This window comes from Anas acuta, chromosome 13 (assembly GCF_963932015.1).
Source record: "Anas acuta chromosome 13, bAnaAcu1.1, whole genome shotgun sequence".
NCBI lineage: Eukaryota > Metazoa > Chordata > Aves > Anseriformes > Anatidae > Anas > Anas acuta.
This window is the reverse complement of record NC_088991.1, coordinates 6,435,183-6,448,543: the sequence shown is the minus strand read 5'-3', so window position 1 is coordinate 6,448,543 and position 13,361 is coordinate 6,435,183. Positions and strand designations below refer to the sequence as shown.

The following is a 13,361-nucleotide window of genomic DNA, read 5'->3' as shown; positions in this document are numbered from 1 at the left end:
CCTCCTTCTTCCACTCTGGATATTCCTATTCGAAGTGGCCAGCCTGGCCACACTTAAAACATCTTATCAAAGCCTGTCCCTGCTAGGACTCAGGCCACAACACAGGTAGCCTTCTTTGCCTGCCATTCCTTCATCTCTCTTCCTCTCCTTTCCATCCTGGCCCTAACTCCCCCTGAAGATTTTCTTCCTCTTTCTCCGACCCTCTGCCTCACTACCCGCTGCACTGTCAATACCATTAGTTTCACTCTCTTTTTTTTTTTTTTTTTTTTTTTTTCCTTCTTATCTCCCCTCTGGACACACACCTCCAGGGCCTCCCACAGGAGGGTCCCCCAGTGACTGTTCACTACATCCCCCCACCTTCTGAAGCATTTTCTGCGTATTTTGCCAGGCTTTAATCACACAATGAACTTTCAAGAGCGCTTGGGATACTGGGTTCTCAGGTCTCATCCCCAAGTACTTTCTCGTTCTGACCCCAAGTCTCTCATATGATTTCTGTGTTGCACACTATTATTATTCCAGCCAGGATTGGCAAGTGGGTATTTCTGCCCTGCCGGTATTACCCCTGGTCCTGGAGGATGAGCTCTTTCCCATTCTTGTATAGCAGCTCTCCTCCTGATCATTCCCATTTCTTTCCCTGTAAACAACATACTTATAGACATAATTCCCTCCCCCCAAGAGTATAAATCAGGTCGTAGGAACTGGTCTAATTGTTCAACTAGGCTGTTGGGGTCCTCGAATAAAGACTTCCTCTCCTTCTTAAAAGTCTTAACCTCTCTGCTGGTAAGGAGGAGGGGGTAGTTCACCTAAGAGGATACACAGTTAGTGTTAGTACTGTTAGTATCAGGGAAGGCAAAATTCTCAATATATCTTCTACCTTGTTCTAATTCTTACCAGAGCCTAGAGTACGATCCTTCTTTAGGGACAGTGTTAATTACAGCCCCTGTCTCCCTTCCTGGAGTGACTGCTGCTGTCACCAGTTCAATATTAAGATTACAGGGAGCATGACTTGGCTCCTTCTCTAAAAAAAAGGAATCTTCTTGTTTACACATAAATTTAAAGCCTGAATTTTCATCAGACCCGTATTTTGGCCAAAATACTGCTGTTTCCTTAATTGGTTCTTTGTCCAGACTGATACACAATATTTAACCTTTTTTTTTTTTTAAAAAAAAAAAAATATTTTTCTTTTACAATCCCTCTAATTTTGGGATTATGTTTCCAATTTCTTTTAATTCTTCAGGAAGAACTATTAGTAGGCACTCCCCCAGGGATATCTCCCTGTCCCCTGGAACTCATATTTTCCCATTTTTCCTAACCCTCGCCAGTATGTGCTACAGAAATTTCCCTTCTGCAGTGTACCACACACCAACGTACTGAAAAATGGGGGTGTACCGCCGAGCACTTCCCCGTGCCAGCGTTACCGCACACCTGAGTTTACCAGATTCCCTGGTGTACTTCCAAGCACTTCCCCGTGCAAGGATTACCGTACACCAGATTCCCCTGGTGTAGTGCCAGCACTTCCCCGTGCAAGGGCTTACCATACACCAGATACCCGACCCCCAAGGCAATACTTAATATTTCTTACCTTGGTCTGTGCACAGAGTTACCGGATCGATTCTTAAAAACCCGGAGTGCCTACCTTCTTCCTTTCCCCACTACTTCACGGATCCTGCCTCTTTAACCAGTCTCGGGCCCTCTGTCAGCTCTCCGCAGAACCGCCACCGTCGATGCACAGGACCGCTGAAATCAGCGGGGCATGCCTTCCTGCTGCTGCGGCGGTGGGGCTCCCCAGTAGGTGACTGGATCCCGGACGAGCCCCCAAATTGTGAGAAACACTCCGTAGCCAATAACTTAGGCTCAGGCGAGGATCTCAGTGAAGTAGTAATTTATTCGCGATTGCAATGGCGGGCGCCCCACAAGCAGGAGAGAGCGCATCTACTAGTTCCAAAACACAGTTTATATACCTTTTGATGGCAGGACCCTCCCCTGTTTCCCCACTGAGTGGGTAATCCAGGTTCACAATCTATCTGATGCTTCACAAACAATGCATGGCCTTCAGTTGCCGGCCTGTTAAATTTCAAATTTCTTTTGACATTTTACTGTTTGAAGTGGTAATGTTTCTTCACTTATCTGACTTGACTTGACACCGTGATTTTCACCTAATTGTCCTAAGGAGACTGGTTGTCTGCATTTTACAAGGTCGCCTGCTAAACTTTCTTATCACTGTAAGCATATCTCAGTACCACATTCCCTCCTTCTAAACAATGTAACTCTGCAAAAACAACATTTCTATTCCCACAGTGGTACTATTATCATCATTGTATTATTACTATTATTATTATTATTATTATTATTATTTTGTCTTATTAAACTGTCTTTATCTCAACTCACGGGCTTCACTTTCCATTTCTCTCCCCCGTCCCAGAGAGGGAGGGGGAGGGTGAGCGAACGGCTGCGTGGTGTTTAGCTGCCGGCCGGGTTAAACCACAACACACCTTTTACCCTAACATAATAATTCTGTGAAGGCATTAATGCTTGATTTAGAACTGAATACGTTGCCCCATATCAATAAGAAATGTCACTTCCATTCCTCCCCTAGCTTCATTATAACCAGTGGAGGATCAGCTAGTGTAGATTCCCCAGGTCACCATTATTCCTGTTGAAATCAGGGACCAATGATTACCCTAGAAAAAGGCTAGTCAATTTGTCCTCCGAAGCCAGGTCCAAAACGTTTTATTTATTTATTTATTTATTTTCATTACATTTCAGAGTTGGTCCAAAAATTCCATAGGGGTTTCTTTTAGACCTTGTTGGAAGCATATTCTCAATTCCCAATTCACCCAGATTTTAGTATTTACTTAGCCGTTCATAATTTTCGGGATGATTAGGGTCTCAGTGGGGTCGGTCAGGGGAATGCAGTTGTCCACAGTTCCCTGAGCGGTCCCATCGGTAATCTGAGCTCGCACATGAACTCAGGTTGTTTTAAGAGTTAACTGCTTTTCTGTTTCCATAACAACTCTCTCTCGGACCCATCATGATCCCTTTGCCCCAAAGGGCTAACACCCATGATTTTAAGATCTCTGCCTAGAGCAGAGGCAGAACTATTAACATTCCTACATCCTCTTTCCCTGCTCATTCAACTTCAAACACCTTTAACACTTTCAACAACCCTTTTAACACTTCCTTTATCTTTCTCCAACCTGTACTTCTCTAATGCCAACATCAAAGGCTCAGTCAGGGGCCAACTTAATTCCGTACCTTTTCCCACCAAGATGCTGAAACAACATCTGTATACAACATTTCATCCTATTCTCCTTCTCAAAACCAACATTAACTGTAGCAAAACATTAGAGTTTAAAGTTCCATTTAGGGGCCACTTTTCTCCACATTCCAGCTTATAAAGCGGCCACCATTGATTACAATATTTTATCAATGTTTTCCTGTTCACACTTCCACCGGCAGATCCTCCAATATCCTTCCAGTGACTCAAAACACATCCTAACGCACTTTTCTTAGGAATTTCACTGCTTACTCGCCCCCCCCATTTTCCAGTTTACACTTTCAGAATACACGTGTTACTTACAAAAGCGTATCACAAAAACGTATCACTCACAAAATTACAGGCACGCAATATCTTTCAGTAGCGATGTCACAAAGCTACTATTACCAGCAATATTGCTAAAATCACAATAACAATAGTCAGAGTCAAATTCCACATGCGATAAGTCAGAAAACCGAACTGTGTAACACTGTAACGATATCTTTCTTATAACAATGCCACGAACCTACTATTACCACCAGAAAAATAGCCAAAATCACAGTAACAATAACCAGAGTTAAATACCACACTCCATGAGTCAGAAAACCGAAATAGACAACACAATTCCAGATGGACCTTAAAGCGAGCTCTTTCCTTAAGGTCCCCAAATATACTTATGGTGCTTACCACAAAGTATATACCAAACGCTGCCTCGCAGAAGATCACCTTCTGACTTACAGACAGTTCCAGATACAGGTGGACCCCAAGGTCCCCAGATATACTTGTGGTACTAACCACAAAGTATATACCCAATACTGTCCTGCAGAAGTCACCTTCCGACTTACTGGACAGTCCCAGACGACCGGTCTACCAGAAAACCAAACCAGAATAAAGAATATACTCACTTACAATGATGGGGTCCTTGTCTGCCTCCGCAGTGATCCGGTGAGTCGAGGAGTCCCTCTGGGAAATCCCGGGGGTACCCTAGGGAGTCCTGTTCCCAGCGGGTCCTGCGGACCGGCAGAGAGGTTGTCCCATCTGGGGTGCCAGATTGATTCAAAGATCGAAGCCGAAATTCCTTTAAGTGGTATATTCTTTATTGCAGCGCTGGATGCACGGGGGATCTCTCCACCTATCGTGCATACCCAAAGCGGAAAGCAGTCTGGAATTTATACAATCAATCTATCAATATTCTACAAGCGCCTATACATATGCATTACCTATCCCCGCCTTCCCTCGCTTCTCATGCTAATTAGCCTTTTGGCACCTTGCGCCTGCGTAGAGCCTTCCAAGAATTGTGGGCAGGGGTCTTTGGGACGTGGGCAGGGGTCTTTGGGAGGAAGACCCCGAGTCTTCCTCACAGTGTACTTTTCACCTTTGGTCAGGAATCTGCTGAATTGGCACGTTTCTTAATTGCGAGAGCTGGTTGTTGCCAATTCTTCCGTTTGTTGTATCTTTATAATGAATTCCAATGTCCAGTTTTGAGATTTATAGTCCTTATATTTGTTTCTCTGTCCGTCTGCCGCTTCCTTATCATGAGTTCCAGTGTCTTGTTTCGAGATATACAGTCCATGTCTGGGGATTGTCCTTGCCTCCCCAATGCCTCCCCAATGCCTCCTTAATCACCCTGGCTCCGACCATGGCTCCCTGGGGCTCCTTCGCTTCCAAGCCCCCCCCCCATAGAGCAGGGCCAGGAGCAGGCGGCTCTCGCAGCCGTACCCGCGCGTGGAAACTCCTCAGGCAGAAGCCGGCTGCGAAGCGAAGCAGCGCAGGCTTTCAGGGAGATGAAGGCAGCGCCTCCGCAGCCTCCTGCTTCTCCGTGGTGCTGCTTAAAGCCCCACCACAAGCACCCCCAGAAATAATCCCGTCCCCAGCACCGCCGCTTGCGCAGGAGCCGAGCCAGGGCGGCTCTCCCTGCCCAGCTGCCTGCTGGATGCCGGTGCGTCCCGCTAGCCCCGCGCCGCGTTCCTCCCTTGCAGCCCGCACGCTCTTCCCGTGCTACTCTGCCGACCTCAAGCCGGTGTCCGAGGTCCTGGTCTCGGCCAGGGGCTGCACTGTGCTCTTCAGCGTCGAGCCGAGGGCAGCCGGCACCACGGCGTCCTGGGAGTACGAGTCCGGCGCGCGCAAGGAGCTCATCGCCACGTTGGTTCCCAACAAGTCGGCCGAGATCTCCCGCGCCTACGTGGGCCACGCCAGGCTCAGCGAGATGGACTTCTCGCTGCAGCTGGTGCTGCGCTGGTGGAACGGGGGGTTCTACCGCTTCCGCTCCGAGTCGGAGGCCACGGGCTGGTTGGAGCTGCGCGTGGTCGGTGAGTGCCAAACCCTGCGCCGCAGCCGGGGAGCTGGAGCTGCTGCCCGGGTGCTGGCACCCTCGAGGCGGGGGTGTCAGTGCCGACGGGTGCTCCATCTGCGCAGAGCCGCTCTCCGAGCCAGAAATCCTGGGCAACTCCTTCGTGGAGGTGGGAGGCGACACCAAGCTGTACTGCAACGTGCTGGAGGGGCAGGTGGACGTGTACTGGTGGAAGAGGAACGGGGAGCTGCTGATGGAGAGCAACGGCCTCCAGTTCATCCACAACAACACGCTGGAGATCCACCGAGCCCTGATGAACGACACCGGCTACTACACGTGCATAGTCAGCAACGCGGTCAGCCACAACGAAACCTCCTTCCTGCTGCGCGTCCACAGTAAGTGGGGCTTCCTTCCCCGGGCACGGGAATGGAAAGCTGGGGAATGGCCCCAAAACGGTCACTCTGGCCCCGTTCCCTGAGGTCTCGTGGCTTCCCAGCACAGTCTGAGACAAGGAGTGGGAACAGCAGGGCTCCACTGAGGACTTGTGTCCTCATGTCCTTGTGCCAGACTGCCCGGTGGCAGGAGTCTTTTTTTTTCTCTGTGGGGGCAAAATTCTGGGATTTGCTTGTTTTCCAGGCAACGACAAGGCGTTCTTACCCATCATCCTGGTGTTCGTTAGCATCGGCTTGCTGGCAGGTGAGTGCTGGGACCAGCTTCCCCTGGCATTTTGGGCTCTGCTGCACCACCGATGGGCACCGTGGCAGGCACCGCGCGCTGCCTCGCCCCCCCTGCCCCAGCCTCAGGAACAGAGGTTGCTCTGAGCAGGATTCAGATCCTGCAGATCCTCTCTCTGTCCCTGCCCGGGTCAGTCCCACGGATGTTTCTGGACCCCTCATATCCCTTCTGGGGTGGGAGCAGTTTTGCCCCCCAGTGCCGCCCGCTGGGGTTTTCTGCCTGCAGAAGGCAAGCGCGCGTCCTCGCCCCGTGGCCTTGCTTCTCTTCCTTGTTTGGAGCGCTTTTTCCAAGCTAATCCATCTCCAGGATGACAGCAGTTTGACTTCGCAGATTGCTGGCTACAAATTGGGAGGGGAAAAAAAAAAAAAAAAAAAAGCAGGGATGCACCCAAGTTGGGGCCCAAGGAGAGAGTCTGGTGGCTTAAAATAGGAAGCTCTGTGCGGGTGGTGAAAAAGCCTCCAGGCGTGAGGCTCCTTGCCACCCGTTGAGCATCTTCATCCCTGGGGTGTTTAACAGAGGCAATGTTTGTCCACAGGGATCTTCGTCTGGTGCAGGTTGAGGAGGAGCCAAGACGATAGCTCCAGGTAAGATGCCTTCATCCCCGTGTGCTGTGCCTTGGTGTTGAGGGATGCTGGAGCTTTTCTGGGCTGGCCTGGAGTCATTCCCGGTGTCTCCTGCTGCAGAAGCAGCCCAAAAATCAGAGCAGAGCAGGGTCTCTCCCAGAGGAGGAACACTCAGCGTCCCCAAAGCACCTCTGCGGCTCAGACGCTGGCTTCCAGTAAAGTTTTCCAGATTGGTTCATCAATCTGGCAGCCTCTGGGGTGGAGCAGACGGGGATGGCGCGCAGACCTGAAACGTGCTCCTTAATGTTTACAGAGTTGTTGTTGTTTGTTTGTTTTAAATTCCCCAAAATGCTCGAGAGGCTGCTGGGAAACGTGTGGTTTTGCAGCCTCCCCGAGGCTTGCTCGCTCTCAGGTGACTCGTGCAAGCAGCAGGGTGTTAACAGAAGGAGGGCAAGGACCGGGATACGGTGCCCCAAGGACGGGAAACCCCATCCCGAGTCAAAAATAACAGCTCTGAGCTGTCTGGAAGCCCCAGCTGGCTGAGCCCGTCCCCAGCAGCTCCTCAGCTCGGGCAGTTTGGGGGCCCCGTGCCCGCTCCTCTGCGCTGGTGGCTTGGGGACCTCTCCCGGCTGTGAGCTTCAAGGAGAGAGATGGGGGGCTTCAGGCTGTGCGTTCTTCGCTGTTCTGTTCCTGCAGGTGTTTTTTTTTATCTTCTGTTTGTGATTTTCAGGTAGTTTCTGAAAATTCAGCACTGGAAAAGCCAGAGGTTTCATTGTCCTCAGCATTATCCCTATGGAGATACCTCTTGGGAGAGTGGAAGCTCATCCAGGAGAGGGTGAAATCATGCCCCACGGTGGGAGTGATTGCTATGCTTGCAAGCGTTCAGGGAAGCCAAATGTTACAGAAAAAAATATATTTTTGAACTGTTTTGAGTGTTGTCTATAAATCATTTGAGGAAACTAGTTTTTCATGTCTCTTGCTACAAATAAAAGCGCACACGTTCTTCCTCTTACAGTGCAGTGGTCTCTGGCTATGGGAAATAAGCCCCGTGCAGTTCCCAAAACCCAGAGCAGGGACGGGATGCGGGCAGGAGGGGGAGCCAGAGCATCAGAAGAGGAAGGGGGATGATGACAAAAATGTGTCTGGCTGGCCAGGGCCTCACTGCGCTCAGAGCAAAGAATTTCTTCCTTGTACCTCATCTAACCCTAACCTCTTTTAGTCTGAAGCCATTCCCCGTGTCCTATCCAGCCAGAACGATCTTGGTTCCTTACCTGGTTTAGTTCTGCCGCCTCTGACTTTGCTTTTCCCACCGCTGGTGTCCTTGTTGGCCTGCAGAGCCCCCCCGGAAGGGGACGCGTGCTGCCCCTGTCCTCTCTCGGACCACGTAACCTCACCGGGAGGGTGCTGCGGGCACCTCCGAGCACCACGGCTTGGTGCGTCCCAGGCGGGGGCTAAGCGAGCTCTGCAAGCAGAAAAGCTTTTCTGCTCTTCTCTCAAGTGCCACGAGGCTGAGCCCTTGTCAGCGCCTGGGTCCTGGCCCCACGAGCTCCTGCCCTGGCCTGGAGGAGGCATCTTGGCAAGCTGTGCTCCGGCCTGGCTGGGACAGGGGCTTTCCTTGCCCCGGGGATGCGCTTTCCCTTGGGACGGGATTTGTTGCAACCCAGGGCACTGCTCAGCTTTAGTTTGGTCTGTAAAGCAGTCTGCCCTGGCCCGCACCCCCTCGAGAAACCTGGTCCAGAGCTGGCCAAGGCAGGATCTGGCCCCAGAGCTGGGGCCCAGATAGCACTGAGCTATCCTGTGCTTGAGGAGACCCAGCGGGGACACCAGCAGAGGATCCAAATGGAATCCTTCTATTGCAGCGGCTCCAGCAAAGCAAAGAAAAAGGTGACCGAAGGTAGGTTTTTTATTTATTTATTTATTTTATTTTCTTGTATGAACACATTTCTCATCTGATACCAGGGGGGACAGCAAAGGACGCTCAGCTCAACCCAAAAGTCTACAGCCCACAAAGGATGGAAACCACTGACAGCTGTGGTGTGACCACAAGGTCAGTTAAGAGCCAGCGCAAGGGAAATCAGCACAGACTTGGTCACTGGTTCTTTTAAATATATATAAAAGATTAGGGTATATATATAAATATGTAAATATAAATATAAAGATATATATTGCAGGAAGAACGGCCAAAAACATCACAGATGCTAGTATGGTCAGATCATGCTCCCCTCTATTACCCGAACAGCCTGATTCTTATAGCAAACTTAACAGGGGCAAATAGTGTCTTGCACATGATTATCGGTCAAAAAGCACTCAGACAAACAACTGCAAGAAAACAACCCCCTTGTGATTAGCAGCCACGCAGATCTTGTTCTTGAAGCCAGCTGCTGGCAACAATATTTTTAATTCCTCAATCGGGCGGTATGGGAACACCGTCATGGGAACTCCTCGTAGTCGCCCTGGAAGCTTGGTTTGATCAGCTGAAACAAGTCATGGCCTCCTTGCTGTTTTTAAAAATCATTCAACATCTATCTAAATATATATAGAAATATATATACAAATATATATATATGAAAATATATGTATATAAATATAGAAAAATAGAAAAGGAGAGCTTGCCAACCACAATAATGGTCAGTACCCAGGAAAGGGCACCTGCAAAAAGGTAGGCCAGTGTGGGATCTGTAATCACATATTGCCAGCCGTACCCTGGGGTGCACCAAGCACGGCATCGCTAGTCGGTCGAGGGAAGGAACTGTCCTGCCTGCCTGCCCTGCGCTGTGCGGCCTCACCTCCAGTGCTGTGAGCAGTTCTGGGCAAGGACTGCCACGAGGCCCAGGAAAGAGAAAAGTAACAAAGTGTGACCAAAACCCAGCATGGGAACAGGAGGTAGCAGTAAGGTACCTACCAGCCTGAGAAATACAAGGATCAAAGGACTGTAAACGGGGCTGGAGGATTTGTGGAAGGAAAACCTCTGGAAGGGAAGTGTGTAAAAGGAGCATCGCCGGGTTGCAATAGAGACTTGATCACACGAAGAGTCCGTGCACTCGGTCACCACAAATGGCACCCAACGTGGGGCACAACAAGTGAGGCTGCAGCAGCCCATTCCAGTGTTAATGCCCAACCCAACCGTAGCTGGAGGAAAAGGAAAGGCTCTCGAGCACCATCACTGATCTGCAGGACAGGAGGTGAGCGGTCGGGAACTACGGGAAACTCCCTTAGAAAAGAGCTGCAATCTAACCTAGATGTATTACAAAGAATCCTTAAGACTCAAAATCATCCAGTATCCACTTTGGCACTAGTTCAGTGTCTGGACTGGCCTAGGAGGAATGTACCAGCTTTTCCAATGACTGGTTCTTCTGATGTCACCCCCTAGATGGTGACAAATCCACCCGTGCCGTTCTGCAGGAAGGCAGATGGATGCTTCCCGGTGAGTATTAAATATTAATCGTACCATTACAAGTATCTGCAGCACCCAGAGAAGGAGACACCTGATATTTGCAGGAAGTCACTGAGGTAGACGTGGTCTGTAAGCTGTGGGTGACCTCCTAGGGCTCCAGCGGCTGCTGCTTCTCCTGATTTTTCTTGTAATCTGAAAATGAAGGAGAGGGCATCAGCTCCTGGGTTTCCAACACCACCCTGAGCTTCATGGGGACATGTGAAAATGCGACTGCAGGGAAGAATGGGTTTTGGAGGCTTTCACATGGCCAAACCCCTCTGTGTCCAAAACCAGATCTCCATTTTGGATGGAGAGCCAGAAGGCAGCACAGAGATGGACACCCACCTTGCCTGCAAGCCCCTGCACCTCTAACCTATGAGCCCTTGGTAGGTTAGTGCAATATTTCTTGTGTTTCAGATTCCCAATTGTTCTGCACACCCTGGCAAAGCAGGGGTCCCCTTCCCACCCTCTCTTCAACACGTAATGAAGCATCCTCCGCACTCGTTCCTGCAGGAGATGATGAGAGTTGAGCACTCGTTTCTGGGGAGTCACACCGTGGGCTCACTCCTGCTCAGGTTAGTGACCAGCTGGGCACCAGCCCACGTCTCCTGGGTCAGGAGGAGAGCAGAAGAGCATCCTCCATGTTCGGGAGGAGAAACTCGCCTTCCACGAACACCTCCTTGAGCATCCCTGAGTGAAGCAGAGGCACATTGCCTCTTGTCTCAAGACCTGCTGCCACGGGGTGGGAGCTGAGAGCGGGGTCTCAGTGATGGAGCAGGTACTTGGTGTGGCTGGAAGGAAACCAATGGGCTACTTACAGCACAGGAACAGGAACAGCAGCATGAGGACGACTGCTACAGCACCAATGACGAAGGCAATGGTCAGATTGACAGCCTCTGAGCAGCCCCGCTCTGCCAAGGAGACAGTGAGAACTTGTCAGTGGTTGCTCTCCTGCCCCCCTTGAACATCTACAGAACATGAAGGTCATTCAGAGCATCCTGGTGCTTCACGCTCTGGAGCTCCAGGGGCAAACCGTGCCCTGCTGTGACCTCCCAGCTAAGCACAAGGCTTGCCATGACTGCATCAACTACAGCCTACAAAGCCACCCAGGGCTTTGCAGGGCAGGCCAACACTAACCTGTCATGGTCAGGTTGAGGGCTGCCTCCTTCAAGCTGATGGTGTTGTTGATTATGCAGGAGTAGGAGCCACAAACTGACTTCTCTGCCTTCCTTATCTGCAGCACAGTGTTCTTCCCAGTGAGCTGGAAGCACTTTTCAGGAGGAAGGGGATGTCCATCCTTCTTCCAGAAGACATCAGCCACCGTTCCTTCTGGCAGCATGCAGGTCAGGTTGATGAGTGAACCGTCCAGGTTTGAGCTGCTCAGGAGCTTGGGCTGGGGCAAGGGCTCTGGAAAGCAGAGAGTGACATGGCAGCACTGCCTGGGATTGCCTCTCCTCCCACCTTAAACCCGCCCCGCATGAGATGCAAGAACAGCAAGCCCCATGAGGGGTGAGCAGCACCTCCCCTTCTCATTCGCACCTCAGCTCAGTGCCTCGGTTGAGTCTGGCAGGGGAGAAGACAGTGCAGGAGCAGGGCAGCATCCACCAAGCTCAGAGCCGATGTCCCAGCCGCTGCCCTTAAGCCACGGCACCTCCCCTGGGGTGGGCAGCACCAGCCCCTGGAGCTCAGGCATGGCACCCTGGGGCCACAGACACCGACCCGACAGAGCTGCACCTTGGGATTATGCTGGGAAGTGATGACGGGGACTTTATGGACACTTCCAAGACGAGACAGCTGCTCCCACACAGCAGTGGGGTGGAGGGGTGCTCTGGCACAAGGACATGGACGTATCAGAAGAGTCCAGAGGAGGGCCACAACAGAGATGATCAGGGGGCTGGAGCACCTCTGCTATGGACACACGCTGAGAGAGTTGGGTGTGTTCAGCTGGGAGAAGAGAAGGCTCTGGGGGGACCTTTTACCAACCTTCCAGTACCTAAAGGGGGCTACAGGAAAGCTGGGGAGGGACTCTTTGCCAGGGAGTGGAGTGATGGGACAAGGGGTAAGGGCTTTAAACTAAAAAAAGGTAGGTTTAGATTAGATACAAGGAAAAAAATCTTTATAACGAGGGTATTGAGGCACTGGCACAGGCTGTCAGGACAAGCTATGGGTGCCCCATCCCTGGAGGTGCCCAAGGCCAGCTCAGATGGGGCTGGGGGCAGCTTGGGCTAGTGAGAGGTGTCACTGCCCATGGCAAGGGGTTGGAAAGGGGTGGGCTGTAAGGTCCCTTCCAACCCAAACCGTTCTGTGATTCTGTTATTATGACCATTTACACTGGTCAAGCCCCAGATGGACCAAAGCCCAGAGGAGCAATGCTGAAGAGCCATGCCACAACAAAAGGATGTCAGAGTCCATCCCTCAGCTAGCACCTGGGTGCCTGCACCATTTGGGGTTGCTCTTAGCTACATCTGGACCTCCACCTGGTAGCAACCACATGCTCCTGAAATCCTCCTTCCCTGGATGTCCTACATGCAGGGTGCTCCTGCAGTGCTGCTGAGCTCTAGGAAAGGGCAATGCAAACCCGGGTGAGCTCTCGTTTCTGTTTGTCCTGCAGGGAAGTGCAGAGGCAGGGGAAGGCAGTGCTGGTGTGAAGGGAGAGGCTGCAAAGCCTGGTGAGAAATCCTGTCTCTGGAGGGCATTTTATGACATTCACCTCCTGTGAGCAGTTGCTCGTGCTGAAGTAAGCAGGTACAAGAATGGAGGCACTGAGCCGCCTGGATTCCCAACCCAGATCTCAACCCACAGCCAGATTCAGTCTCAGAATACATTACAACATTTCCGAGCAATTCTTCTGGGGTCTCCAGTCTACGTCATTCAAGGCAGTAATGAAACCAGAAAGTCCTCCTCTAGTCCACTTAGGGGGAGGCATGCCTGTGCACCCTACTGATGGCAAATCCTACTGATGGTCAGAGAAAAACATCCTTTCAACCAATTTTGACTTACTGAGCACTGTAAGAGTGGTTGTTGCTGCTTTGTCCTGCATCAAGTTAACTGTTGCTTTATAGATGCCACTGTCCGTCTCTCGCA

At 51.1% G+C, this 13,361-nt stretch overlaps 2 protein-coding genes and 1 long non-coding RNA gene across 22 annotated transcripts in view; 2 read left to right on the top strand and 1 right to left on the bottom strand.

Moving 5' to 3' along the window:
• LOC137863493 (uncharacterized) overlaps positions 1-13,361 on the bottom strand; it is a 122,107-nt gene that overhangs the window by 2,502 nt on the left and 106,244 nt on the right. The gene's annotated exons all lie outside the window — the stretch shown is intronic.
• LOC137863477 (uncharacterized) overlaps positions 1-13,361 on the top strand; it is a 143,215-nt gene that overhangs the window by 40,558 nt on the left and 89,296 nt on the right. The window lies entirely within an intron of this gene.
• On the top strand, positions 4,901-7,771 carry LOC137863486 (uncharacterized). Of its 2 annotated transcripts, none has more exons than XM_068696639.1 (5): positions 4,901-5,565; positions 5,672-5,941; positions 6,183-6,242; positions 6,817-6,865; positions 6,965-7,771. In XM_068696639.1, exons 1-5 carry the CDS (start codon positions 5,190-5,192, stop codon positions 7,146-7,148), a joined length of 939 nt encoding a protein of 312 aa, XP_068552740.1. In that variant the 5' UTR covers positions 4,901-5,189; the 3' UTR covers positions 7,149-7,771. The 2 variants fall into 2 exon arrangements, with proteins under 2 accessions (XP_068552740.1, XP_068552741.1); XM_068696640.1 differs by having other exon boundaries at positions 4,908-5,565; positions 7,575-7,771.

Coding starts and splice junctions, on each gene's coding strand:
- LOC137863486 (XM_068696639.1), top strand. CDS start 5,190: ATGCCGGTGCGTCCCGCTAGCCCCGCGCCGCGTTCCTCCCTTGCAGCC. Junction 5,566..5,671: donor GTTGGAGCTGCGCGTGGTCG/GTGAGTGCCAAA, acceptor CCATCTGCGCAG/AGCCGCTCTCCGAGCCAGAA. Junction 6,866..6,964: donor AGCCAAGACGATAGCTCCAG/GTAAGATGCCTT, acceptor CTCCTGCTGCAG/AAGCAGCCCAAAAATCAGAG.